The sequence below is a fragment of the Takifugu flavidus genome, chromosome 2 (genome assembly GCF_003711565.1).
Source record: "Takifugu flavidus isolate HTHZ2018 chromosome 2, ASM371156v2, whole genome shotgun sequence".
In the NCBI taxonomy this organism is placed as follows: Eukaryota; Metazoa; Chordata; class Actinopteri; order Tetraodontiformes; family Tetraodontidae; genus Takifugu; species Takifugu flavidus.
This window is the reverse complement of record NC_079521.1, coordinates 14,442,052-14,467,179: the sequence shown is the minus strand read 5'-3', so window position 1 is coordinate 14,467,179 and position 25,128 is coordinate 14,442,052. Positions and strand designations below refer to the sequence as shown.

The following is a 25,128-nucleotide window of genomic DNA, read 5'->3' as shown; positions in this document are numbered from 1 at the left end:
AAGAGGCAAGAAGGCGACATCAAGAGAAAAGGAAAGGGGAGAGTTGGGCATCTTAAAAAAGAAAAACAAAAGAAAGCTACATTTTGATGTGCACCCTGACAACAGCTTTCAACAAAAATCTGAACCGAAGCCTTACGCTGGAATCTGAAACCTGCAGCTCTTTGCTACAGCACCCTAAGGATGCTGCTCCTTGTACAAAAAAAGTAAACAAAAAACAACCTTTATTGTAGTTGCATTGCCTTTGCGCGCACTTCCATGTTTACCTGACAAAGTAGTCGTTGCGTATGAGCAAAAGGTGCTGCAGCATGGAGAGGAAGTAAGGCTCGGCACTACTGTCCTTCACCACGCTCTGCAGCATGTTGAACACATCCCAGGCATCAGTGCAGAGAGTCAAGGTCTCGTATGTACTATCAAACAATGAGTTGTCAAAAACTGCTGGAGCTAATAACAAAATGGATATCAATTGCACAAAAACACTTAATAAGTGTTAATATGTTTTTTTTTTGTTTTGTTTTTTTTAATAACACTGCAAAGGATATTCAAGCTCACTCCTAATATCCTCCAGTCGGTGAGAAAATTCTATCATGTCCTCTTCTTTGTGTTCCTCAAACACCTTCAGCTGAATGTCCAGGGCTTCGTTCCTAATGTTCGTCAATTGCTGTAGGAGAGCGTTTAAAAAGAAAATCCATAAGACATACAGAGACATGAAGCCATATCAGGCTTTAAGGCTTGACCTCTGCAACATCACCATGTAAACGGAATAAAAATGTCTTTGAGAAGCTTATTTGTAGCTTTTAAATGTATTTATAATTGACAGAAAAGCAATGAAAAAATGCTCGTGGGTTTCACGAATTTAGACTTATTTGCTAACATGAAACTACATTATTTATCTGAAGTGAACAACTTAAACAGTATCACCAGATACGTATTACCAGGTGAGCTAGAGTTCATTTTCTACTGTGGGTGCGTTCACTTTTCCTTACCGGTAACATCTCTTTCAGACCGCAGCGCATGAATTCATTTCTGATATGCAGCCTTAAATCCAGTTCATCGGGAGATGTTACTAATGCATTGATGAACTGCATGCATGCCACCTGTAAAAGAAAACAAATAGATCAAGATGAAGTTGAGGAGGCCAGCGAGGATGAGAAAGAGAAAAAAATAGGACAAACAAATGATACGTGAGTAAACCAGAGAGAAGAAAAGGACCTATTCTGTGATGTAAACCATGCGGGCATGCATTCTAAATGTGCTATGTTCCTTAGAAGCAAAGGACCATAACTAATGCATGTCTATTTTCTCCAGTCACCAACATGGTGGAGGGAGGGACTTTAATATTAATGCAACAACCGTAGACCCACATGCACGAAACTGGCTAACAGTCAATTTAAGGGCAAACACGCTCTTTTGAAAGTTGTTTTTCTCTCCCAAGTGAGTTTGGACTACTGTTTGGAGACAGCTGCAACCTGTGACTATTCAACGAGTTGGGCGAACACACAGACAGAAAAATCAATTATTGATCAACAAAGCAAACCACTCATGAGTGAAGAGAAGGTATGACAATGATAGAGCACAAGAAGAATATCACCATTTTTAAGATTCATTGTCACTCATTGTCATTGTCACAAACAATCAAGCCAGATAGTAATTGATTTTCGACATTAGTTTCTTTGGTAGTCCCATTCGGAACCACTTATATTGATTTACACTGAACATCATAATTGTTACAATTCCGCATCTCACCAGGGTATTTTTTCTTTGGTTGCTAAATTTGTAAGATAGACCTTAACATGTGCGATTTCTTTTCATTTCTTGGTTATTTAACTTGAATTATTACTCAAGTGATATTTTTTTCTGTCAACCTCTTTATTGATATTTTCCAATAACATTTTCTAAGATTTAAATAGATGTAACTGTTTTAGGACTAAAAGTAGCAAATGAGTGGAGCCTGCATACATAAGTGACTTTATAATTACTCGAGACATCAACTGCTGTCATTTTACAAATAAGATTAATATTTATGATTAGTGGCACCAGCAGTAAGAATGAGTCTTTGATTTATACTTCATCTGTAAGCTCAAGGCTCCCGTGAGTTATTGTGTGAGGAATTTGGCAAGCAAAGTAACAAGTTTAATAATCGATGACACTGATAAAACATTTGTTTGAAGCAGGAATGAAGCCTTGCCTTAATCGGTAGCATTCCTTTGTGCTTTTTCTTCCCATGGTAACATAAAAATGCTCTTGTTTTTCTTTTTCTTTTTTAGCTTTGATCGCTTTAATATGTATTGCCACAGTGTGTTTGCATTGTGGCTGTGCGGACCTGTGAGGAATGTGGACAGAGATAATGATATAAAGGCAGCAATATATCATCTCTGTGTAGAAAGAATGGGAGACAGTTTAGTCCATGAGGTTAAAAATGCCTAGAGTGTCTTTTTCTACAAAAAATATTATTTAGTATTTTACAAATACCTTTCAGAAAGACCAACAATGTTTATTTCAGTAAACTATCATGTCATAATGGATGTATTATTGTATAGCAGTGATTGGGACACTAGGGGCAGGAACCCTCAAGCTGAGAAGATGCCTCCAGCAGATACCAGGAACCACATCAGAGATATCTGTCCAGAAGAGCGCAGTGCTAGCAACAGCTTCTCACCTCTTTCCCATGGCTCATTTCAGAAGAATCTGATGGAAACAAGGATTTTAAGATTTCTACTTTGCACTTACTTGTAATTGAACTGAGCGCTGCCGCAATCCTTGCACAATGGGATTGAACCTCTCGATGGCTCGCCATTCTCCCGCTGTAGTAATGGCTTCAAGCACCTTTTCCAAACTTGATGAGAACACAAAATACATGAGCAAAACACCAAGGGGAAAATGAAAGGTAGAAACTATTTTCAACAGACTTTAATAGTACTTCAAAATATGACGGTGGCTATTTGATATATATATCTTCATATAGTATCTAAAATGAAAAAAATTGCAGCTTTTAATATATTATTAAAAATGACTTTGTAGCAATGCATTATCAATACCAGGTAGAACTGTCAAATATTGTTCATAAGGATGCTCTGGGACTAATAAAGAGCCTCCATCATAAAGAGCATAAAGTTGCTATCTAATCTCAAAGGTCCAGTAATCAAATTGCCTCAAACTTTGCAAGAAGCCCACTTTGACATCAATGACAGATAGACATATAGTATGAAAATGAATGATAACTCAACATACATATTCTCTTCTCCCACTATACAGATGGCCGATAGCAGCTTTACCACATCAGTCATCATGGCAGGCTGGGTGGGATCAATGGCTCTTGCTAGTAGTGCAAGACATTTCTCCTCCCCGAGGATTCTATCCAAACCGTACTGGAGAAAACATAAACCTGAATGTGGAGTCATTCTGCCAATTTACAGTTGTGAGATGATGAAAAAAAAAATCATTGGAAGGCAACAGTAAGATTAAATCATCTTGATCTCATTGGATTTTAAAAACTAATAAAGAAAATTTAAGCAAACAAGTCTCAAGTAGGAGGCATTATATATGATTTACATGTTAAATGCTTGACATAAACTATTGCTTAAAGTTCTGAATGACAGCTATTCAAAAGTCCTATTTGCTCATTTTAATAGCTTAAATCAGTATATGAATATGAACTATAAATTGCTGATATAAAATCATTTATGACTTGAAGTAATATTACCCTTTATTACGTTCAATACCACTAATGACAAACAGCAGATTGCACCCATGTAAGACATGGAAGAGGAGGGGGGCATTGAACCAACAGCTTGGAGAGAACACCTGTCTATTTTGTATTGTGGGTACATTCTATCCCAAGATACCTATCAAGCCAAGAAAAGGTCTTGGCTAACAAAAAAAACAAACCCTACGGGTAAATGCTGACATCTGGCACATATGGCGAGGCAGGCTTGCAAGAGACCTTACAGCAGACTTAGTGCTAGAGTGGCTGAATACATCTCAGGAGTTTTAGAACTATATGGCAATTCTCTCTTCACTGTAGATGTATGTGTGTTGTGACATGTGCTTTAGATGGAAGATGTAACAAGGACTAACACAGCATCATAATGTGACGACACTGCTGCACTCTGTCAACCTCCAAAAAAATCTCATCTATAAGAGACAGATTTCCTTTCGTGAGTGAGGTTGAGGTCATTAATCTACACTGCGGTACATTACCGTATTGAAAGAGTAACTCACAAACTCTCTGGGTCAGTTCTGTTATGACATTGCCTCGCATGCGCTCTCTTTTATTCACAATCTGCCTTAGAGCTGAATGTGCCATCATGTTGCAGTAGGGAAGTACAGAACAATGTTTTGAAGGCCAGAAAACTTGTGTTCAAAAATAAAAACCCTTCAATCAGCTGTTGCGATTGGTTTATTTTGCCTTTACAAAACACAGGAACCAATAACATATTTTAATCAGAACATAATTGCTGCTTCAAGTTAAGCAAAATCACATTTAAAACCAAAATTACCTTATTGTTCATGAAGGCTTTGAGGCACTGAATGATTTTGTGTTGGGCCTTTTTGTCCATCTTTTCTTGTCTGGGAAGAGATGAGAGTGACATGCACCAAGGCTGTTAAAACCTGTCATCCAAAACTGATTAAACATTCTTATTACAGCTATGCATAGGAGGAATAAAATACACTAATGATAATAGTTTACTAGATTTGTTAACATCAATAATATTTTTAACTACCTTAAAAATTGCAAAAGCCAAGTCAGATGACATGTGAATGGAAAAAACTTAACTGTTTTTTGAGAAGCAAGTTTTCTAATATGTCCATCAGCAATCCAAGTCCTTCATGGCCAAAGCTCTGTACCCAGCTGAAACAACAATACTATAGGAGTTATAGGAGTGTAAACCAGACTACGATCACAATCACATCAACAGCTGTGGGAAAAAAAATAGTAGGAAAACACACGAAATTCATCACTTTGTGCTGGAAGGACAGAAGGCAGCAATAGAAATACTGTAGGAGGGTATTTACAAAAAATGTGTTATTGCATATCTAATACATTATTCAAGATAAATAAATAAACTAAAGGAATCACAGTGCAACTCCACGTCAGTCAGACATTTGGATATTGATCTGTTTCAATTTCACCTGCTGGTTTGCAAATGTGACAAACTGCTCGAGAGGAGAGACAAGTAGCAAGACAATCTCCAGTGAGTAATGGTGGCTGGAGACCATTTCCTTCACCTCATCCTTTCTAGCTGATTTTATCTAAAAGCTCTCTGCAACTACTTGTAGCATGAGGCAGTATCTGCAACATTTTCTCAGTGCAACTCCCCCAAGATTGCATATCCAAAATCCTGTTGGCAGAAGGTTTAATGTGTCTCCAGCCTCAGACAAATGCAGGAGATACCAAGAGACAGGCCAGGACACTAGGTGGAGGGGTGAGGGGGGCCGGAGAAAGGCAACAACCCAGCAGCAGGACCGCTACCTGTTCAGACAGCCAGAGGCCTTCAGACTGACCTTTAGCAGGCCACTCACATGCACGTCTCTGCCCAAACTTTCAGAACCAGATCATATGAGGATTGTGTCCACAAGTGGGACCTTTATGAATTTGGGGCTTTTATGCGCTATTTGAATTTGCCAGAGGTCAAATCTTTCCAGCACCTCATGATGGCGACCTCACACAATTATTTATGCCTGCCTATATGTATCGGCAGGTGGGGCCAAATTAGGAGTTAAATTAGGAGGAAACTCAAAGAAGTTGGATCAAACTGTGATCTGATATTCTCCATTGAATCTGTATCCAATCCTCCATGGGTTATACTACATTTAATATCCAATGACTTACATTATGTGTAATTAAATTAACCAAAGCATTTTATTTATCTGACATCAGAGACGCCTTTATTTTTATTTACATTTAGAGGAACAGGAATGGGAGAGGCAGAAACATTTACTTGTGTATAAAATTCTGGAAAAAAGCAATGGGTGAGATTGTGAGTGACTGCTTTTCCCCTCCTGATTGAAACCGAATAACATCACTGAACATTAGCATTCAGTTTAAGTATGATTCTAATCAACAAGCTGTCTGGCTTCCAGCATCAAATCTTCAGCAATCCTCAAGGTGACAACAAAATAGGAACCGTTATCTGAATTTAATTAATTTTAAAATAATATGGCGTTTGTAGGAAGGTGTAAAGCATAGTAATGGTATATTTTGCATATAAACTCAAGAGACATTTTGCTTTTTTTAAATTGCTTCGCACGGTGATGTCCTGCAGGTGACAGACTGTTTTTCCATTCAACATTTTCACAAATAAAACTACTCTAGTGATGATTTAGGTGTGTTTGGTGAGTGTTTAATGAATACACGCCTGAGGGCGGTCCGGTGCCTCAAAAAGTGTCAAAAAAAACAACAAACAAGTTTGAATGTGCAACACGTATGAGGTGATAAATTCTTTGTGAAGCCAGTGTGGCACAGGAGAGTGTACACGGAGACAGTGTAAAAGCAGTGGCATGAAATGGAGCAACAGCGCCAGTTTTTCATCCAGTTATTCAAATTGCTTATTGTGTTGGTCTTCAAGGCCTCGTTTCTATAGTAAGCATTACAATAAAATCATACTGTCCATAATTCAGCTGATGTGAGGTGTGTAAAACCAGGTTAATTACTGCACCATATCAAATAACACATCTTTATAAAAGCTTTTTGTCTGCCTTCACAATCAAGACCCATCAATATGTGAATATGAATGCATGTCGAACAAACATGGAATAAACATGATTAATGAAACGCAACGAAAATGTAGAAAGCAACCCTGAAAGATGAGTGACAAAACTGAGCGACTGCAAAACTAGTGACTAGTGAATGGTCCAAAAGGAAAACAGCATAGCTTGTCAGAAGAGCTGAAGACAGACATCTCTCTAAAAGCAAGAAAAATTGTGAAACCTAATGAGTGCACAGTTATGAGTGCAAATGTCTTAAATCTATAAAAAAAAAAAGCTCCATATTGTGACTTGTATATAGGCAGTATTAATACAAGCTTACATAACATAGTAAGTTGGTTTAATTTCAAAGATCCTTGGCTTTGGAAGATCAAAGGTCAAAGTCTCTCTGGAATCCGGAAGATCCACTAAATTTAATCAGCTGTTCGTTCCTCAGAATTTCATTCAAAGCCACACATAACTTTTTGAGTTATTTTCTAACAGTCAGACAAACAGACAAATGCCAGCTGTCACAAAGCCTCATTGGCGGCGCTAAAAGCAACTGATAGCATCAGAGTAAAAGCATCACAACAACCTACTGATGAAAACATCAAAACAACCTCCCTGCCAAGCAAAACATGCTTTGGCAGGATGAGGGAAATTGAGTCAACCTTTGTCAATTTTTACGTCAAAAAACCACATCCGGAGCTGAAAGACAGACCTTTTTGCACATCCAGAAGGCACTCTGACACCCCCAATCTAAAATAAGATTTGATCTGGCAAAAATTTCGATCTTGAAAATCTTTGTAATGTATTTTGCCCTCTCAGCAATTAGTTTCTCATATCTGACACCCCTCCAACATACCAAAATAAAATCTTGATATATTTTACATACATCATGTTGAATATTATACATACATGGTTTTGATGGGAAAACCCTCATAAATTAACTTAAGGCTGAACTCATTTCTGAACCGAACCAAGTCGAAGTCTTTTGTATTTTATATTACATGTAATAACGAATCAGAACAAAAGTGATGACACAGAACTGAGTTATATGTAAGCAGTGTGTTATACGTATGGGTTATAAGCAGTGTGCACATATTCACACTTGACTGTGAAACTATCACATGTTCTCTGTAGCACCACTCTTAATTACCAGATGATGGTGTGTAGGTGATGTGATTTCAGACAATGTTCATTTTTATTAAATTGAATTGATAATTTCCATTAGAGTCTCCATAAAGATTTTATTTTTCCGAGAAATACATTAAGAGTCCAAGGTTTACTTCCAAAATATATTTTTGAATTTTATGCTGTGCTCTCAATAAATAAATAAATGTGGGGCCTTAGACCCGAAGGTCAGGTTTAATCTAATATCAAAAACCAATTTCCACCGTTTCGCCAGACCATTTATCAAATTCCTTTAATACAATTACATCTTGAGGCCCTGTTGGCCCTTTGGTCAGCACTATGGCCTCGTTACCAAAAGAGCCACTGAAAGCAAGCGCATCTGTTGGGGGGGGTAATGTAGTGTGTTCTGGGGTCAGAGGAAAGGTATTACAGGCTGGAGATGTATGAAGTGTTAAATTACTTTTTGTTGAATTTGTGTCAAAAGTTCAAAAAGGTAGTGCAAGCGCATTACTGCAGACTCCTAAATAATCATCTGGTGCATCCCCGCAAGGTGCAAGGACAGCAGATGTGAGCGAGCATTTTGAGCAGGTATATAAGATCAAGCACTATGGAGTGCAGTCACCATCTGCAAACATTTGTGATGCAAAAGGATCGTTCTTTGAATATGATGGGATGCCACCTTGGCATTAACATTGTCTGTGTAAATTCCTCCCTGCTGGACATTTCAGTGATTTTATTAGAGCGGAAGCATTTAGGAACAACACTGACTCAGCCACAAAGCAGAAGACCAGCTAAAATCACAGAGCGGGTTAAACGGGGTGCACTGGGAGTTTTATGGAAAGGTTTTCCACGGTCAAGCCTTACATCGTACATCACCGCGTCCCCCGAAAAGCGTTGGACAGAGTGGTGTAACGCACATCGTCACTGAACAGTTAAGTAGACAGATATCCAAATATATTTGTCTAGATAGTGTACAAACATGCAATTGCACAGATCTTCATCACAACAACGTGCATGTCAAAATTAAAAAGCAGTAAATATTGATGTCAAATCTACTTTAAGACAGGCCTCTGGAAGTCTCTGTAAAGTTATGTGCAAAATCCTGTATGAAATATTCAACATGTCTGTCAGTCCCTCCAGGACATTGCGATGTGGATACAACTATTTACTCAAATTCAGCCAATCCCTGAGAATGTTGCCCAGCCTTGCAATTTTGTCCAATCTCCACATCTTTTCTGCAGTTTCCACTCATCACCTACGTCACACCTGTCGCTCACTGGTGCGACGGTGACTTTTTGTAAACAGCGTGAAAGATGAAAATGCTAGAAGACGGTCGCATCTGCCAGCAGTTTTGGGCAATATTTTACATGCGCCTGTGTGCACGCGCCTTGCATGTGTAACTTTTGTTTTAAGAATGGATTTTTGCAAGTACTTTGTGTTTTGTGGGGTTTTTTTGTAGTTTGTGACATTAAAATGACATGAATGAACACTACAAAAATAAGTTATAATTGTCAAAATGTTGAGCCTCTTTATTTGCATTGCACCTGTAAAGTATTGACATTTTGTGAAATCATTTGCTCCGTAGAATCCCAAATTTCACTGCAATTTTTTTGAAACACCTGCTGCCACACTAGGCATTTTAAGTCACAAGAGTCACTATAATCCTAAAGGGGACTCCACTTTGCAATGTCCTTTAACAGAAGTAGAAATTGCAATCATGGACACGTGTGCACCATGACCACCTGCACTGTTTCCTGTGAAAGCAGTCTGTTTGGCATTTGGATTTCAGTTTTGGGAAATGCACTCTGTTACAGACCATCCGAGGACAGACAGATAGATTCATGAAAGGTGCCTTTCCTGTATTGTAGCAAAAGTACTTTCTGAGGTTATAAGACATGTTACAAGTCATGTTCAAGACCTCACCAGTATGTTCAGTTGGGTATGAGGTTCAAACATAGTGCTTTGGACTAAAATCAGACATTGGCTAATGGTTGTAAATATCACATAAAAGGTAAAGATGTTGTGTAACACTGGACTGTTTCAAACTGTTTCTATTGTCTGTATTGTACCTGACAGGGTTGCTGGTAAGTGAAACTCTCAATGAATCAAGACAGGCAAACAGGCGTTCATCCATCACCCCTGACTTCAGCTCTCCCAGGAACTCTTGGGGAGATATCTGATGACTGCTTCTCAGGCTACCCTGAGGAGAAAAGATAAAGAGAACCTTACATGCAACAGTATGAAAGAGGTAAAAATAAAACATAATGATCATCCTATTGTCCTGGGATGTTCTGTTATTTGATATGTGTGCCACCTTCCACTGGACTTTCCTATCAGTTTCCCCCCATGCATCACCCATCCACAGCCCCATATGACAAATCAATGTTCCTTGTGCTGAGATCAGATGATAGAGTGATGAATCACAGTCTCCACTGACACAAACATCGTTGTAGGCTCTACCAAGTACCATCTCTTGCATTGTCAAGAAAAAATAAAAGAGCAGGAGAAATTTTTCCCAAGTTTCAGCCACTTGTCGGCACAGCAGCCCATGAAGGACCTATTGTGTTTTTGTCCTTTCCTCCTGTCTGGTTTTCAAATGGCTCCACCATCCCAGCCAGACACAGTGAAAGCCATTGTCTCAGTTATTTATTTCAAAGGATTACTGAAGTTCGGGAAACTTGACTACTGGTTATAAAGGTCTATTAGTATTATCTGAAGTGATGCAGTAAATCAATGAGCAGCAGGGGGTATTCATGCTCTACTAAATGTAAAACTGATGATTTTCTGCACTCAGCTGGCACCTGCAGATCTTTGACAACCGTTCTTATATAAAATATAACAACACAAGTGTGATATTCCCAATGGTCAGTGTGGCTTTTGCCGCTGTAATGTAAACTTCTTGCATGACTCCAATTTGGTTAAAGTTGAATCCCAGTACTTGGGAGGTGAGATGAAAATACACAATAAAAGGAATTTGTTTGAGCTGTCGTGAAGTCATGTGTTCCGAGCGTAAAGCGTTGGATTGCATATACTGTATAGATGCATGTTAGAGCCTGGGAAAAAAGAACATATTAGACTCGAAGTTTGCGGCTTATTGTATCTTGCTTTGATGTTTTTTGAAACCTTCTGTTCATTTTGAATTCACCAAACAACACACTTTATGAACCCTGCACTTCAACTAATCAGATTATGTGTCGCTTTCTAACTCTGCTATAAGGATACTCAGTGGATTATGGCCTTCCCTAAAAGCATTCTGTGGTTAAAGATAAGAAATTAATAAAAATGTCCCTTTATGACCTGGGAGAGAAACTGTAAACCTCAGAAGTGCATTGCTCTGACACAGGATCATCATATATTGCTGCTTTGAAAGCCGACAGCATGTTGCTAAGACACTGGAGGACCATTAAACATTGACTGAGAACTGTTGCATATAAAATCTCAATGTAACTAAGTTCAAAACAGCATCTAATCATTTTGTGACAGGGTAGGATCCAGGAAGAGGCACAACACACCTTCACATGTGTGCAAAGTCGTCACTTTTTTTCATAGTCAGTTAACATCAGCACCAATAAAAATATTGGACGTTACAAGAGTGACTTTTAAAAGGTCAAATTAGAGCCTTTGCAAATGCTGAATAGATCCACTTGAGATTGCATTGGCTTATAATCAAATTTATCAAGCTACTGATGCTAAACAGCCAAATTTAAATTCAATCATAGACATGTTACTTAAGAAATTAAGTCAAGCTAATGATTTCTTTAAAAAAATGTGACATTTCAAGCCATTCATGAGCTGAAGTACCGTGATAAAAAAGTAGCACAAAAATTAATCTACCGGGACTGTATTTTATTTTTTAATCAGTTTAAATGAATCACAGTAGCAAAGTTCTTTTTTTCCTGACTGAGTTATTTAAGAATATTCAAATGAAAATGAAGTGGATCAATATGATCAATCCTCAGCCAGTTTCAGCCTTTTCTGTTTCGTTGCTACGATGGTCAACATGTAGTGGTCAACAAGGTGGTAATGGTCAACAATGGTCAGCAAGCTTTTCCCACCAGGATCAATGAGTGAGCCCCTCTGGTGGGTTCAGTAATTATGTTTGTGGAAATTATTTGCAGCTACTGTATCTGGCAGCTTATGCAATGCCGTAGTGTACGTTCATACATGTCAGTATTTGCCAACTGATTCAATCAGTTTATCTCTGGACATGACAAGAGAATGCAGAGGAGGAAATTCATATGGAATATGGGGAATAATCACAGCCATCTTCACCAACAGTTCATTCTGAGTAGGTGCATATCAGACCACAGGTTATGGGTGCCAACGTATTTGGACTGGATGCAGAGGAATAACTTGGCCATGTTAAAAATATATTAATATGGAAACATGTGAGACAATAAAAGTGAAAACTTTCCTGAGATGAAAAACTTACAGCTTTAGAGGCAGCGAAAATATACTGGGTAACCATTTCTCTCTTTGTGCTGAGGTCCTTGTCTCTCAAAGGGGTCTTTTTTTCTTCATTCAAGTTCATGTCCTCCTAAAAAACAGAAAGAAGATGAATTCTGCCTGAATTTTAAACAAGTGCTTCCTATTTTTTTCCCTAGACATTTACGATGCGTAGATATCGCACAACAGATCCATTTTCATGTCACTATCTATTTCACTTTAATTCTGACAGCCATTTTAGTGCAGAACAGATGTTATTTATTAACCAAAGGGGGATATTTAACTCTATATAGTATATAACATATACATGATAAATACCATCATCTTTTCAAAAAGGGCCAGTATCTCCTTTTCTGAGGTGATCTTTGAAGAAAGCTCCTCAAATGGATTCGTGGTGGATGATGAATTGATGGACCAATCACTGGCACTATGTTTAAAGTGAGATACGGGGGCACGCTCCTTCTTACTACCAGGAATGCGAATACTGGCAAATCGGTCCAGCTGCAGAGAGAACAGAAAAAGGCACACGAGAGGGTGAGTAACCAACAAAGATATACGCTGACTGATCGGCGAGGGCTCATAAGCATCTAAAATGCAGAGGCGTGTACTGATGTTAAAACGCACGAACTCGTAGTGTTAAAGGTGTGAACAAAGTACAGACATAGAAGACCAAAATAATATTAAAGAAAACGCAGTGCATCAGGATGTCTATTGTCTAATAAAGAGAGAAGAGCAGACTTGTGATGAAAGCTAAATCCAAGGTCAGTCAAGGTTAGATAAAGAATGCACTGTTGAAGCATTTCTGACTACAATCGTCTGGGTTTAGTCCATTTAGTTGTAGAAAACAAAGAAAAGGAGAGTGATTATATTTTGGAAGTCTTACCACGTCATCAGTGATGTTTTTAAAAGGTAAATGCTACAGATGGGGGACAGAAAAATTCAAGGTGGATCAAACAGTAGATGAAACAAAACGATGAACTAGAAGCATGTGTTGCTTCCCTGCATTTGGTGTAAATGCTACACAATTGTGACAGCTAGACGTGATGGGATTGTCATTCTCAACAGTGTTGTCATTATTCATAAAAGAAAACTCAACAAGAAAAATAGGCTCCTATGTTTCTTGGCTACACTATCCTTCAGGAGCATAGACAGCAGACCAAAAATCCAAGCAGAAACCACAGTCACATTGCTTATTAACTGCTTCTTGCCATGGTTACATGTCTTTTTTTGAGTCTACCTAATGCACCAGTTGTGTCTACGTGCACACTTTTTAATATGTAAAAAAGAAAAACAGAAGACAAGCAGGCAAATGGTAGATAAATCTGAAACCAAATTGGGCAACTGGTTTAGCATAAGGGTAGGGTTGTTTTTTTCTTTAATGGATTCAACAGGATGCCATCCTAACTGTAATTTGTAATTGTCACTGAATTCATTTTATTTTCTGCTATCACTCGTCACTTAATTAGAATGGGATAACATCTTTTTTCAATTAACTGAGACAGGTAGCTCATCACTCGCAGAGAACACACTGGTATATACAAGCTGGCAGGGACATGGCTCAATGGATAAAGTAAAAGTGCCTTATTGAGAAATTAAGGACACATAAAAAATGAGTACTTTAATCCAATATTAAAACCTTTTTAAGCAAACAATTCAATTAATTTGGATGTAACACCAGACATTCTGTTGTTGCCGGAGCTTAGAAGACCCAAAAATTAAAAATGCATTTCACTGTCTTTTATTTCTTTAATGATATAATAGTTTGTGTGCGCAGTCCTCACATATAAAGCATCATTTAACCTAAACAGCCCTCTCCACCACATTGTTGTGGTGCTGCAGTGCCACCTACAGACATAAGGACAGAAGTATACAATACTGTATAGTGTATACTAATAGGGTAACACTTTTCTTCAGGAGTTTTTAATAATACTTTCTAATGGTTTTCAGCATGTTATACAAGTTCTTGGCAGATCTGAAAGAGGCACATTAAAGGTGTGAGGAAACACTGTGCCTTCACAGTTTGGTGCACATCTTTAAGTGGAAATGTGTTACTTGGTATTCGTTGATTCTGTTCAAATTAACAAGAGAAGCTGTGGGATAACAGTGCTGTTAAGAAAAGGGGATAAAGGCAACACCTGGAAACCCTGGAAAACGATATATACACTATACCATTTTAGGCATAAAGACCATGGCTGAAGTTCATTACTTTGAAGAATCTTTCACTGTACTACTGCTGATGTAGCCAAAACGAGGTCAGCCGCAGGTTGGGCACAGGATTCCGCATAAAGCAGGTCCATTAATTTGTGGCTACTGGTTACTAAACACCTGACTGTTTGAAATTGAGATCACTAATTAAAACGAAGACTCCATAGGCAGTATGTAGTGCATGGAGATGTGACCAACTTTAAACTCTTTCTCCACAAAGGGAACCTGAAGGTAAGACTACAGCAGACACAATGGTGGTAGGTCTGTAGCACAGTAGTAGGAAGCACATGGATTAGTCTAAACCCTCTGCTAATTTTAACTTTTCCTTCCATCATAACGTCAACAAACAGCCAAGGTCACCACTGTGCACAAAAACACTGTATTTCAACGCAGACGAGCATCTAACACCACATTTACCATGCTTGTACATTTTCTTTTATATATATATATTGTTTTCTTGTAAGGAGTGACGTCATTTGAGAACACGGCAACATCGCCTTTCACGGTCAGTTTTAACACAGAAAAATGCACAAATCTTCCAAATGCATTCATCTGCAATGACTTCTATTCGTGTCAATGTGGACAAAAGAATCTCACCGAATTAACTACGTTGCATAGAGAGGGTGAGATTGAACATTTCTGCCAGACTTACAAACTTTGGTTTACGTTCCCCGTCTTCGTAATACGATGAGCTCTGGTTTGAAGACTTCTTCTTATGGGCTTTGTTATCTCGCCCGGCGATGGAATCAAAACGCTGACCGTAGCCATCCATGTTGTTGACCCGCTGTTTTCTGCACAAGCTGACACAGACGGGTGTTGACGCTCGATGTTACGACGGAATTTATGACAAACTGAACGACAGTCGTGGACTCGTCTATGTTCGCATCATCATTTGCCCTCGAAATGGCATGATAAATAAAGCTGGCGAACGCCGACAGGTGTAAATTAGCTGTCAATTTCACCTTGCGCGATTTATATGATTAGCAAGGAAGCTATACTACCATTCACTGGTGGATTTACTTAGCTCTAATCCAATTTGTCGACTGTCGCGTAGTTTCCGCTGACAGAATCAATAAAGTTGTAACGGAGCAGTTCACGTCCCCGATGTGTTTATTCCAGGAGCGAATAGAAAACAATGTAAATAATACACGTAGAAGGTTATACGTTACTTGGAAGTGTTTCTTTAAGATTTGACAGACCCGCGCAATGGGCTTGACAGTTCCGCGTGTTTAATTGAGCCAATAGGATGCGAGCTACAGCGGAAGCTCCACTACTATTGGCTGAACGCCCTCTGTTTACGATTGCAAAGGCTCCCTATTGGCTGAGGAGGCTGTCAGTTTATTTTAAGGCCATTCCACCCGCCTCTAACGTTAACTTTGGAGCACGCCAAGTGAGCATTGCGCAATACCAAATGTTATTTGAGGAAATGTTCAACACAAACAAAAAAATAACGCAATCTAATCGTCTAATTAAAACATTGTAAGATTTTGCAGTGAATAAGATATAGCTTTAGAGGTGAGTGTCTTATGAAAAGGATTTAACATTTTAAAGGAAAATAATTCAAGGACAAGTTATAGGAAAATAACGTTCAATAGCAATTACAGGAATGCAAGACCAGGCTGAGACTTAGAGTGTGTTTTATTTTCAGAATTTTAATCAATAAATGAATCATGGGGGACTTAAATCGCAGTTTTGTAATCATAACAATAAAAGTCAACGACCATCAATGTTCTGTCCTGAATATTTTAAGAGGATACATACTACCACCTGGTGGTTAGGGTTAGAAAAAGCATCGCTGTTTCGATTTGAACTAGTGTTTATTTCACTATAAACCACTGTCTCTTTAACTACAATTTCATAGCAACGTCACTGTTATGTAAAGATGACGATTATGTAAAATCATTATCCTTCAGTTAAAAAGAATTGTCAGATTTTTTTTTTCATTTTATATTGCTTCTATAATTTACGTTTTGTACAGGAGAAGGATGTTTTGAGTATGTTTTTTTAGATATATTTAATTTCCTATCGGTCAATCGTCTGTTTGAAACTCCAGTTTAAATTCAATTTTAAAACCGCCATACTGAATTCCCATGACAGATTTAATTTTGAAAGCTCTTTTGAACATCGTAGGACGCCGTACACCGGATGTTACGTACGCTCAGCACTTTCGTTAGCTAGTTTATCATTGTGGCGAAGAGAATGTAATGCTTTACGGATTAAGATTAAAATTATTTGACTGCGCTCACGTTCTGTCACGGTACTTGAAGATTTGGTCCGAAAATGGCCGATTTGGCATCTTCTCTGGAAAAAGAGGGCTGGTAGGTAACATTGTAGCAGACGATAGTGAGCTACCAGCTAACTAGCTCACCGTTGTGCCAGTTTGGTGTTCACTCACAACACGTACCAATATCATTATTGTTATTATTCTTAGTCTTATGACTGAATCACATTTAACCTTGTTATCGATTTTCTAATTTCGGAATGGCGACTCAGACCTTGTCTGCTAGTGTGCGTTACAGTGTTGACGTTAATGGTTTGTACAGGTTGTGTAAAGACAGGTGATATGCAATAATATGGCGCCTTACTCTGTAAAGAAAATAAACGAACCACGTTTTATAGAAATCCTCTATCAAGCTTCACTAAAGCACATAGAACTCACTGGGCTGTCATTTTAATCTCCTGAATAGCCCATATTGATTTGTATTATCGAAGTATATTCTCAAAAACGGCTATATTTAACTTTTAGGATTGTATATATGTATATGAGAGATTGTTAGAGCACTATAACGAGCGTGTTGTCCTTAGAAATTGTGATATTGCTGAAAAAACCTCACCGAACATCATGGTGAACTTCCTTGAATGTCATCTTGCAGGTACCTCACTGAAGAAGGTATAGCAGAACTGAAAGGATCCAATGAGAAAATAACAACAAATGAAATCATTCGTATTGTTCTTGATGTAAGTTCACATTTGTTTTGAATGTCTGGATTTGTACAGCACTTTAGTGACGAGTCTTTCAGTCAATGATTGAAATTCAATGCGAAGTATATAGATAATGTGTTAAGGTTCTTAGACAGATTAGGGGTGATTGCTTCAGTCTTCAATTAGTAGCAAGTAATAAATTACAAATTAATGCTAGACTATTCTGTTGGTATTACACAAATGTTTTCATGTTAGAGTAGAAAGGCATTGGTCCTGTTTTTGCAGATTTGTAATTCAAGATGAATCTACCGTACAATGGATGTAGAATGAATGAATGTCTACAATGATTTTGCCATTTTCTTTTGTAGAGTGATCTTAGACCTATTGGAAGAAAATTCCTACCATCGGATATCAACAGTGGGAAGACTGAGGAGGTAAGCCTTGATAACAAAGCACGTGGTTAAAAACGCTTTGGTAGTTAATCAAGTCTGTGTGGTCAAATGCAGTTCTCAGAGTCGCCACTAGGTGGCACTGATACACCAACAAATAACGCTCCCAGAGAAGACACTGTGCTCTGTGAAGTTAGACCATTAAAAAAAGTTTGATTTTAAATACCTACCTGTCTTGCGTACTGCTTTACAGCCTACAGCCCTACAGATTTATAAATTAAGTTATATAAATTTAACTCTTTTGCACTTCGCTAGTTGGAAGGTCCATGTGTACTACAGCTGCAAAAGGTGAGAAACATCTCGGCTTCTAAAGACCACGAGGAGTCCCAGGGTGCACCACGAATGCTCCGGCTGCAAATGACAGATGGGCATACCACCTGCGTTGGATTAGAGTACAAACCCCTGTCTAAGATCAGGTAGAAATAAGGCTGCTTATGCTTTCACTGTATGGATGTGTCCATATTTTATTATGTATTCATGGAATGCCTGTTTAAAAAACTCAACATGACGACACTCTACAATGGGATGTTAGCAGTCTCACCTTACAAAATGCTTCAGGGTTTGTTTTTTTGTTGTTTTATTTACAGTTTCTACATCCAGGCAGCTCTCTAAAAATTACCAGGCTTAATTACATTTCTATCCCAGCAACAGTGGCCCTGGTGACTGCTGCCATGGCGACTAGTCTGTACAGGTGGAGTGGCTAGAATGTGGGCTTTTACTTCCTGATGGGCAGAGAACAGAACAAACCCCTCTTTATGAGGAAGACGAATGCACAGCGGCAACATGGTGTGGATCACAGCCGTGTCTACAAGTGTGCACAGACATGATAGCAGAGAACTCTCACCGTATATTTATTTTTTACAATTTGGTGATTGAAAGAAAAGAGGCCAGACTTCCATTTGTGCTTCAACCACTATTTGGGCAGCAGCGTCTGTCCCAGAGTTTTGGAGCAAAATCTCTCACTGTTGCTTTGGTGTTCGGCATCAGTAGCTGGAAATCCCTCTAAGCTTTCTTAATGAGAGGGCCAGAGGCCTTATCAAGCCTGATGAGATAGAGGGGCTTTCAGTTTATAGTGAGGGTGGGTGAGCAGCTGGGATTGTTAATAGTCCCGCTCAGTCTCATCACCCCTGCCATGCATGGCTCTGCGTCATTTAGAAAGTGATGTTGGAAAAGTGGAGCTGCCTCAAATGCTGCCATGTGTTACGCAGTGTATTCAGATTTCATAAGATATGTTATCCATACAGTTGTCTTTCTCTTGCATGTGCATTTCAGCCTTAACACCCCACCAGGAACCAAAATAAAGCTGCTTGGTACAGTCCAGGTTAAAAATGGCTTTGTGTTGCTCGATGACTCAAACATCTCCGTCCTTGGAGGAGAAGTTGAACACATGGTGGAGAAATGGGAACTTCAAAGGGTGAGGGATTAGTTTATAATGCACCTGTAGCTGCCTTTACTGAATAAAAGCATCAACATAATTGCTTATTTAAAATCTACATTTAATCAACATTTTTGATATGATCATTTCTCATGAAACTTCCAGAGTCTGGCCAAACACAGCAGGAGTAACATTGGAGCTGAGGGTGGGCCACCTCCCTTTTTGCCATTTGGTCAGGTGAGAACAGTAATCCTTTGTGTGCTTGTCAATAGAAGCCCCAAACACCAGACACAACAAAAGGGTAAAGTCATATACCACAAAATCTGTCTCTGCCGACTGGAATAACTTTCCTCTGGGGCTCTTTACTGTGCTCCCCCACTGTTCTCTCTGGGACATAAAAGGCCTAAAGGTGAAAAATGTTTCCCTCCAGAAACTGCATTTGTCAATTTGATTGACCAGGCTTTCAAAAAAAATCAATATAAAAATGTGTAGTTTAAAAAAAAAAAAAAAAAAATCCTCTGGAACCTTCCAAAGCAACTCACCGTAGCCTCTAATAGACGGGAGCAGAGGTGTCTTTTCACATCTGTCCTTCTCAATAGATGCGTTTTTCAATTATTTCCTTTCTGTTTGATGTTTGCTCTCACATCACTGACTGAATTCAGCAGTTCGCGGTCATACCGATTTGAGTCCCGCTCCATGACCCTGTGAACAGACGCTCCGAGGTCTCCCAGCCGTAGCCTCTGGACACGCTGTAGCCTATCGGTTAGCTCGACCTGCCGAGCAAGGTCAGAGAAGACAGACACCCGCTCCGAGGGGAAACACTTCTTCTGATTGATGCAGTTACCTACATGGCGTACAGCTGCTCTGCCTGTGATTATTCTAATCTCTCAAAATGACAGATGGCATCGAGCTTTTCCATCATTGTCAAATTCAGTCACTACAGGATGGGTGTTATTGATGCACACTCTGCTGCTACCCCCCCAAAGCATGAATTTACTCCGTTTACCATCATTATTCCAACAAATGTTTTAAGCCGAGGACAGGGATTTGTTTTTTGGTTCTGCCTAAAAACGGACCTAGAGCTGCACAGGTGGTGTTTTTGAGACATTTCCTTAAGAACATTTTTTAAAAAATCCCACTTTACTGTTTCCCCTTTCCATCATCCCACTGAAGAACAATGGGCTCCCGTCAGATCACAAAATCCATTTAATTAGTATTCCCGCTCTCTCTGGTAATCGAGACCTTTTTGCCGAGCGTTCCCGTCTGATGTGTGGAGGCACGGTTGCGTGCGCTAATTATTAAACAGCCTAATGTTACTGCATGTAATTAAATGAAAGGAATTCTGACATTGCTATGGAAATGGAAGTCTGCTGTGGCCTGAGTGGTGCTCTTAGATGTTTCCGGAGATTTATTAAACGGGTTTTTCCCTAATAGGGTCAATCGGAACGGATTTTGTTGATGACTTATCAGCGCTTCTGCTTGTCCACTTTAAGCTCTATGCGTAGCCTTTTACTTGTGATTTAATTTAAAGCGATGATGTCATTGTGGACGCTGATGTCTGGTGGATGTATACATGACCAAGGGGGATGGCTGAAAATATGTATATATATTCCCCCTCTCAATTTAGAAGTGCGGGAGGAATGATGAAGTAGACAGCAGATCCCTGGACCAGAGAAAGACTCTTCAATCTCAGGTCGTAGCCAAAAGTTCCGAGGAGAATAAGGAGTTTGAGAAGCAGCGCACAGCAGCCATTGCCGAGGTGGCCAAGACAAAAGAGGTAAAGGTCATTAGTTGCCATCTTGCTTTTGCTGTGACAAGACAAATAGTTGTTGAGTGTCTCATCATGAGAAACGTCGTCATCTTTATCCAACACCTCTTTATCCGTGAACACGTTAGGGTCCTCGTACATTTGGTGGCGGAGGAAACGCAGGTGGGAACTTGTCTGGCGCCTCTTCATCTTCCAGGAACCGTGACTCATATCAGCAAAGGAGGCGAGAAGACAGAACGGAGAGAACCGAACGGACTGAAAGCAGACAAGATGGAAACTATCGCGAACTGGTGAGAAGATCAATTTTGGCTTTTGTCCTATTTAAATGAAAATATATATCATTATATACGTGGGTCATAAGAGTCACTATTTTGTAAATGAGTACTAAAGTTTAAATTTGCTTTAATCTATATTGTGTCTGGGGGGGCGGTTTTTCATGAAGGTGGATGAACGTGCTCTGAGAGACATCATGGAGATGGGCTTCAACAGGGAGGCAGCCCGCCAGGCTCTGATGGATAATAACAACAATCTTGAAGTGGCATTAAACAGCCTGCTGACATCGTCCTGTGGTAGCAGACCTGGCCCAGTGGTAGCTGAATTGAACAAGCCTCAGTCCAGAGGTTCATAAACACACACGCCCACACACATCGCTGCTTTCACCAAGAAAAACAGGTCTCTTAAATGCTTTGTGTTTGTAAAACTGGGGGAGGGATCTGAACGCCCTATACATGCATCGAAAATCACCCAGAGCCTATTTAAATGTCTGCAGTGTTTTTATTTGTTTTAGTGCAGTTACGACAAATTGCATTCGCACTTTCCCGCCCGCTGTTTTTCTCGGCACACCTTGAAGCTTCAGATCGATGAGGGTCTTTACCAGCAGTTATTGTTTTGAATTTGTATTAGTGCCTGCAGCAACTTGAAATGTCTTCTATCACGCCGAACTACCTTCAGCGCCTTTGTAAAAGTGTTTTTTAGTCAACGTGACTCATTGCATCTGTGAGCAGAGACCGCTAGTTTTGCTCAGTATGCGGATGATGCTGAATCAGCTATGGTCAATAACTTCTTTGGGTTTCTTTGTGGTCGTTAAGTGGACAAGAGTGCTTATACAAGAAAAGAAAACCTTGAAAAATGTTGCACTGGCAAAGATATCCAGACCTTTTTTTAGTTCTACTGTTGTCCAAAACGGGCCTCCATACCTGCCTATTTAACAGTATCGGATCAGATCTGACTGGGGAGGAAACACGGCCAATACTCTCTCTAAACAGACAGTTGCACACGCAGGATGGCATCAAGCAGAGGTTTGTCAAGCGACGCTAGATCAAAAACTTACTTTAAAAAAACAAAACACCTTAACGCATAGAAACCAGTTTGAACATTTAACGTTAGATTTGATCCCACTTCCTGGGTTTTTGAATTAAAATGTATCGAGGAACAGCTTGGATGAGGGCTTATTTTAATGTAATTCATCTTTGAAACATGGCTATCTTGGTATAACTTTAATTTAGGCCTACTTAAAGTAAGCACTTGTGCAATTGTGTATCGGCAGATTGTATCAGATCAGCATCAGAAGGACGGTGTTTTATTTAGTATCGGATCGGGAGCAAAAAACTAGATTAGGACAACGCGATTTAGCAGCCATTAGAGCTTTAGACACCAGGATTTGGGGATGTCCTACCATTATTCGTCAACCTGACAAAGCTTTGTCAGGTCGTAAGGGGACCATCGGTGGACAGACGTTGGACTGGGTTCAAGGCAGGGTTCTGGACGGGCTACTACATAGAGTTGGACATCCACAGAGTTGCTTTGGCCGTGAGCTTAAGGGTCAATGTCCTGTCTGTACAAAAAGGTAATATTCGCTTATAATTATATAATATGTGCGGGTTTTTCCAGCCAGAGGAAAGGGGAGGGGCAGGACCAGAAATGAAGATGAGGAGAATGGTGCAGGAGGAAGACCCTCTGGACCGAGCACTCTGTTTGACTTTTTAGAGTCTAAGATGGGAGTATTATCAATTCAGGGTGGGTGAACTCTTTTGATTTTATTCTAAATTGCCTCGGCGTGTCTCTCAGGACCATAACTTATGCACTTTTTCTAATGATCTTTTTTATGATTGGCATTTTCAGACCCCAAGAGTCAAGGACCTCAAAGGCCTCATGACAGTAAAGCTAATTTCTCCAACTCTGACCATTACCCCAAAGATACGCCTCAGCCCAGGTCTGCACATGGTGATCACAGGCAACAGAGGAACGACAGACCCCCTCGCTTCTATAGGGATGCGGATTTTCCCAAACCTGGCCAAGAGCCCCTCTTTAACTGCACAGCGTCCACAGTTTCGGCTCAGGGTCAGCATGGGAAAGGTCAGGAGCGATGGTCCCGAGGAACCTCAGACAGACATCAGAATGACAGAAGAGAGGTTTTAGATGGACAGAGTTTCCCCTCATCCGCCACCACATTTACACGTTCCAAAGACCCTCAGCAGCAAACAGAATTTAGCGGACCGCATCATCAACGGCCCCGAAACGGAGATGGCGGGACTGTGACTGGACCAGCTCACAGGAAGGGGGTGAAAGATGGTGCCCCTGCTTCTAAAATGACCAATTGCACAGGCACAGAGCCTGATGGGAAAGGAGGCAATAAACGTCCAGACAGGACCGAAGAGCGGAACAGCAGCAGGAGGAAATACGACCGTCAAAATTCAGACAACCCCGATCGACACAGAGATGGCGGCGCACCGAATGCTAGCTTTCGGGGAGGGGGCGCGTTCCAGGAGGCTGGGTTTCCACAAGATAATCGAATCCCACCGACAGTCCATGCTCATTTACAAAATGGTGATATGGAACACAAGAGAACCGGGCCAATCAAACCACCGTGTGCCCCAATCAGAGAGCCAGCCCCCAGGAAAAACCCTTCAAATAACCCAGGTTCCAAAAGAAGGCCAGGACCAGGAAAAGGTCCCAGAGGGCCAGACAGGGGCCATTATGGAGAACACTCTTGGAAACCCGGAGACCAGTGTCTGGCATTGTACTGGGAGGACAGCAAGGTATGTCGGTGTTCAACAGCTGACTGTTGATGCTTTAATTTCACCAACACACCACTGTGTTGGAGTATTGTTACACTACTACGATAATCATTTCTTCCTTATCTTGCGTTCTTGCAAAATTGGCTGTTCTTTAACTGAAAATAGATCGAGCATTTATGTGCCATTTATGTGTTTGTAGTCGTTTGGTTGTGTTAAAGTTACCTGTGTGTGTCTCTAAAGTTCTACCACGCCAGAATAGATGCCCTGCATCCGTCAGGCTCCACCGCTGTGGTTGTGTTTAGCGATTATGGAAACTGTGAAGAAGTCCTGCTACACAACATTAAACCTGTTACTGCTGACATGTTGGTAAGAAAGAAAATGCACTTGATATCATGACTTTCTTCTCATGTTGGGAAAAGTAAACAGCCTATCTGGTTGGCATGTTGCGTATAATGGCAGGAGGAAGAGGACGGGTATTACGACAGTCCACTGGAATTCCGCCGCGGAGGAGACGGACAGCCCCGGCGCACCCGGCCGACGCAGCAGTATTACCAGCCGCCGAGGGCCCGTGACTGATGCGTCCGCAGGTGAATGGGACTTTGTTTTTGTTTTGTTTTTTTTAAATCCATCATTGTTTTCCTGGTGTTTTATTTTACAGGCTTTTAATTGTTTCTTTTTTCCCTCTCTCTCCATCCGCCAGTGCGTTTGTCCCTCTTCCCCCGGGGACGGACGTCCCGACTTTCTGCAACAATCCAGAGTGCTTCCTGAATTTTTATGTGTCCACGTTAGACTACAGAGAACTTTTCAAAGGGCTTGGACATCATGTAAAACTCCAAACACGTGCAGCTGTCAATTTTGTTAAGAACATATCTGCTGTATATGCTGTGAAGATTTATTAAATTGACTGAAAATAAACAGCCATGGTGCGATGTTGTGAGTCTGATGGCATCTTATAAGACCTGCCGTGTGTTTATTTTTGGACTTTCGCGTCTCCATTGTCCATTGTTAAGCGAAGACATTACAGCGAGCTCCTCAGGCTGTTTTGTCACGTTCGGTGAAACGGGTCCAAACAGAAAGACGATCCCTCCTTCCTGTAACAGAGACGGCTACACTGCAAAGAGATCAATT

The 25,128-nt window shown here is 40.1% G+C and overlaps 2 protein-coding genes across 10 annotated transcripts in view; one reads left to right on the top strand and one right to left on the bottom strand.

Moving 5' to 3' along the window:
- LOC130519559 (protein diaphanous homolog 3-like) overlaps window positions 1-15,686 on the bottom strand; it is an 83,785-nt gene extending 68,099 nt beyond the window's left edge. For 3 of the 8 annotated variants that reach the window (XM_057023142.1, XM_057023141.1, XM_057023130.1), the window contains exons 1-12: window positions 15,122-15,680; window positions 13,148-13,180; window positions 12,583-12,765; window positions 12,251-12,355; window positions 9,888-10,018; window positions 4,775-4,849; window positions 4,497-4,566; window positions 3,229-3,365; window positions 2,728-2,833; window positions 984-1,094; window positions 540-658; window positions 264-380 (exon numbers count right to left, since the gene is read on the bottom strand). In XM_057023142.1, coding sequence (XP_056879122.1) covers window positions 264-380; window positions 540-658; window positions 984-1,094; window positions 2,728-2,833; window positions 3,229-3,365; window positions 4,497-4,566; window positions 4,775-4,849; window positions 9,888-10,018; window positions 12,251-12,355; window positions 12,583-12,765; window positions 13,148-13,180; window positions 15,122-15,241 — 1,307 coding nt within the window. In that variant the 5' untranslated portion in view covers window positions 15,242-15,680. Of the gene's footprint in view, window positions 1-263; window positions 381-539; window positions 659-983; window positions 1,095-2,727; window positions 2,834-3,228; window positions 3,366-4,496; window positions 4,567-4,774; window positions 4,850-9,887; window positions 10,019-12,250; window positions 12,356-12,582; window positions 12,766-13,147; window positions 13,181-15,121 lie in introns of all 8 variants that reach the window. The other 5 variants (XM_057023133.1, XM_057023143.1, XM_057023121.1 and 2 more) reach the window with 4 other exon arrangements.
- An 864-nt stretch (window positions 15,687-16,550) lies between these two features.
- Window positions 16,551-24,929, top strand: tdrd3 (tudor domain containing 3). 2 transcript variants are annotated; one of them, XM_057025138.1, is made up of 14 exons: window positions 16,551-16,787; window positions 17,343-17,427; window positions 17,760-17,825; window positions 18,096-18,256; window positions 19,113-19,254; window positions 19,381-19,452; window positions 20,843-20,992; window positions 21,112-21,273; window positions 21,426-21,603; window positions 22,874-22,999; window positions 23,105-24,021; window positions 24,241-24,366; window positions 24,460-24,587; window positions 24,701-24,929. In XM_057025138.1, exons 1-13 carry the CDS (start codon window positions 16,750-16,752, stop codon window positions 24,574-24,576), a joined length of 2,340 nt encoding a protein of 779 aa, XP_056881118.1. In that variant the 5' UTR covers window positions 16,551-16,749; the 3' UTR covers window positions 24,577-24,587; window positions 24,701-24,929. The 2 variants fall into 2 exon arrangements, with proteins under 2 accessions (XP_056881118.1, XP_056881117.1); XM_057025137.1 differs by having other exon boundaries at window positions 24,457-24,587.
- The last annotated feature ends 199 nt before the right edge of the window (window positions 24,930-25,128 follow it).

What these genes read in the sequence shown, in the direction of transcription:
- tdrd3 (XM_057025137.1), top strand. Translation starts at nt 16,750, where the DNA reads ATGGCCGATTTGGCATCTTCTCTGGAAAAAGAGGGCTG. An exon ending in TCTCTGGAAAAAGAGGGCTG is followed by an intron (nt 16,788 to 17,342) that starts GTAGGTAACATT and finishes GTCATCTTGCAG; the next exon opens with GTACCTCACTGAAGAAGGTA. An exon ending in CTGTTACTGCTGACATGTTG is followed by an intron (nt 24,367 to 24,456) that starts GTAAGAAAGAAA and finishes TGCGTATAATGG; the next exon opens with CAGGAGGAAGAGGACGGGTA.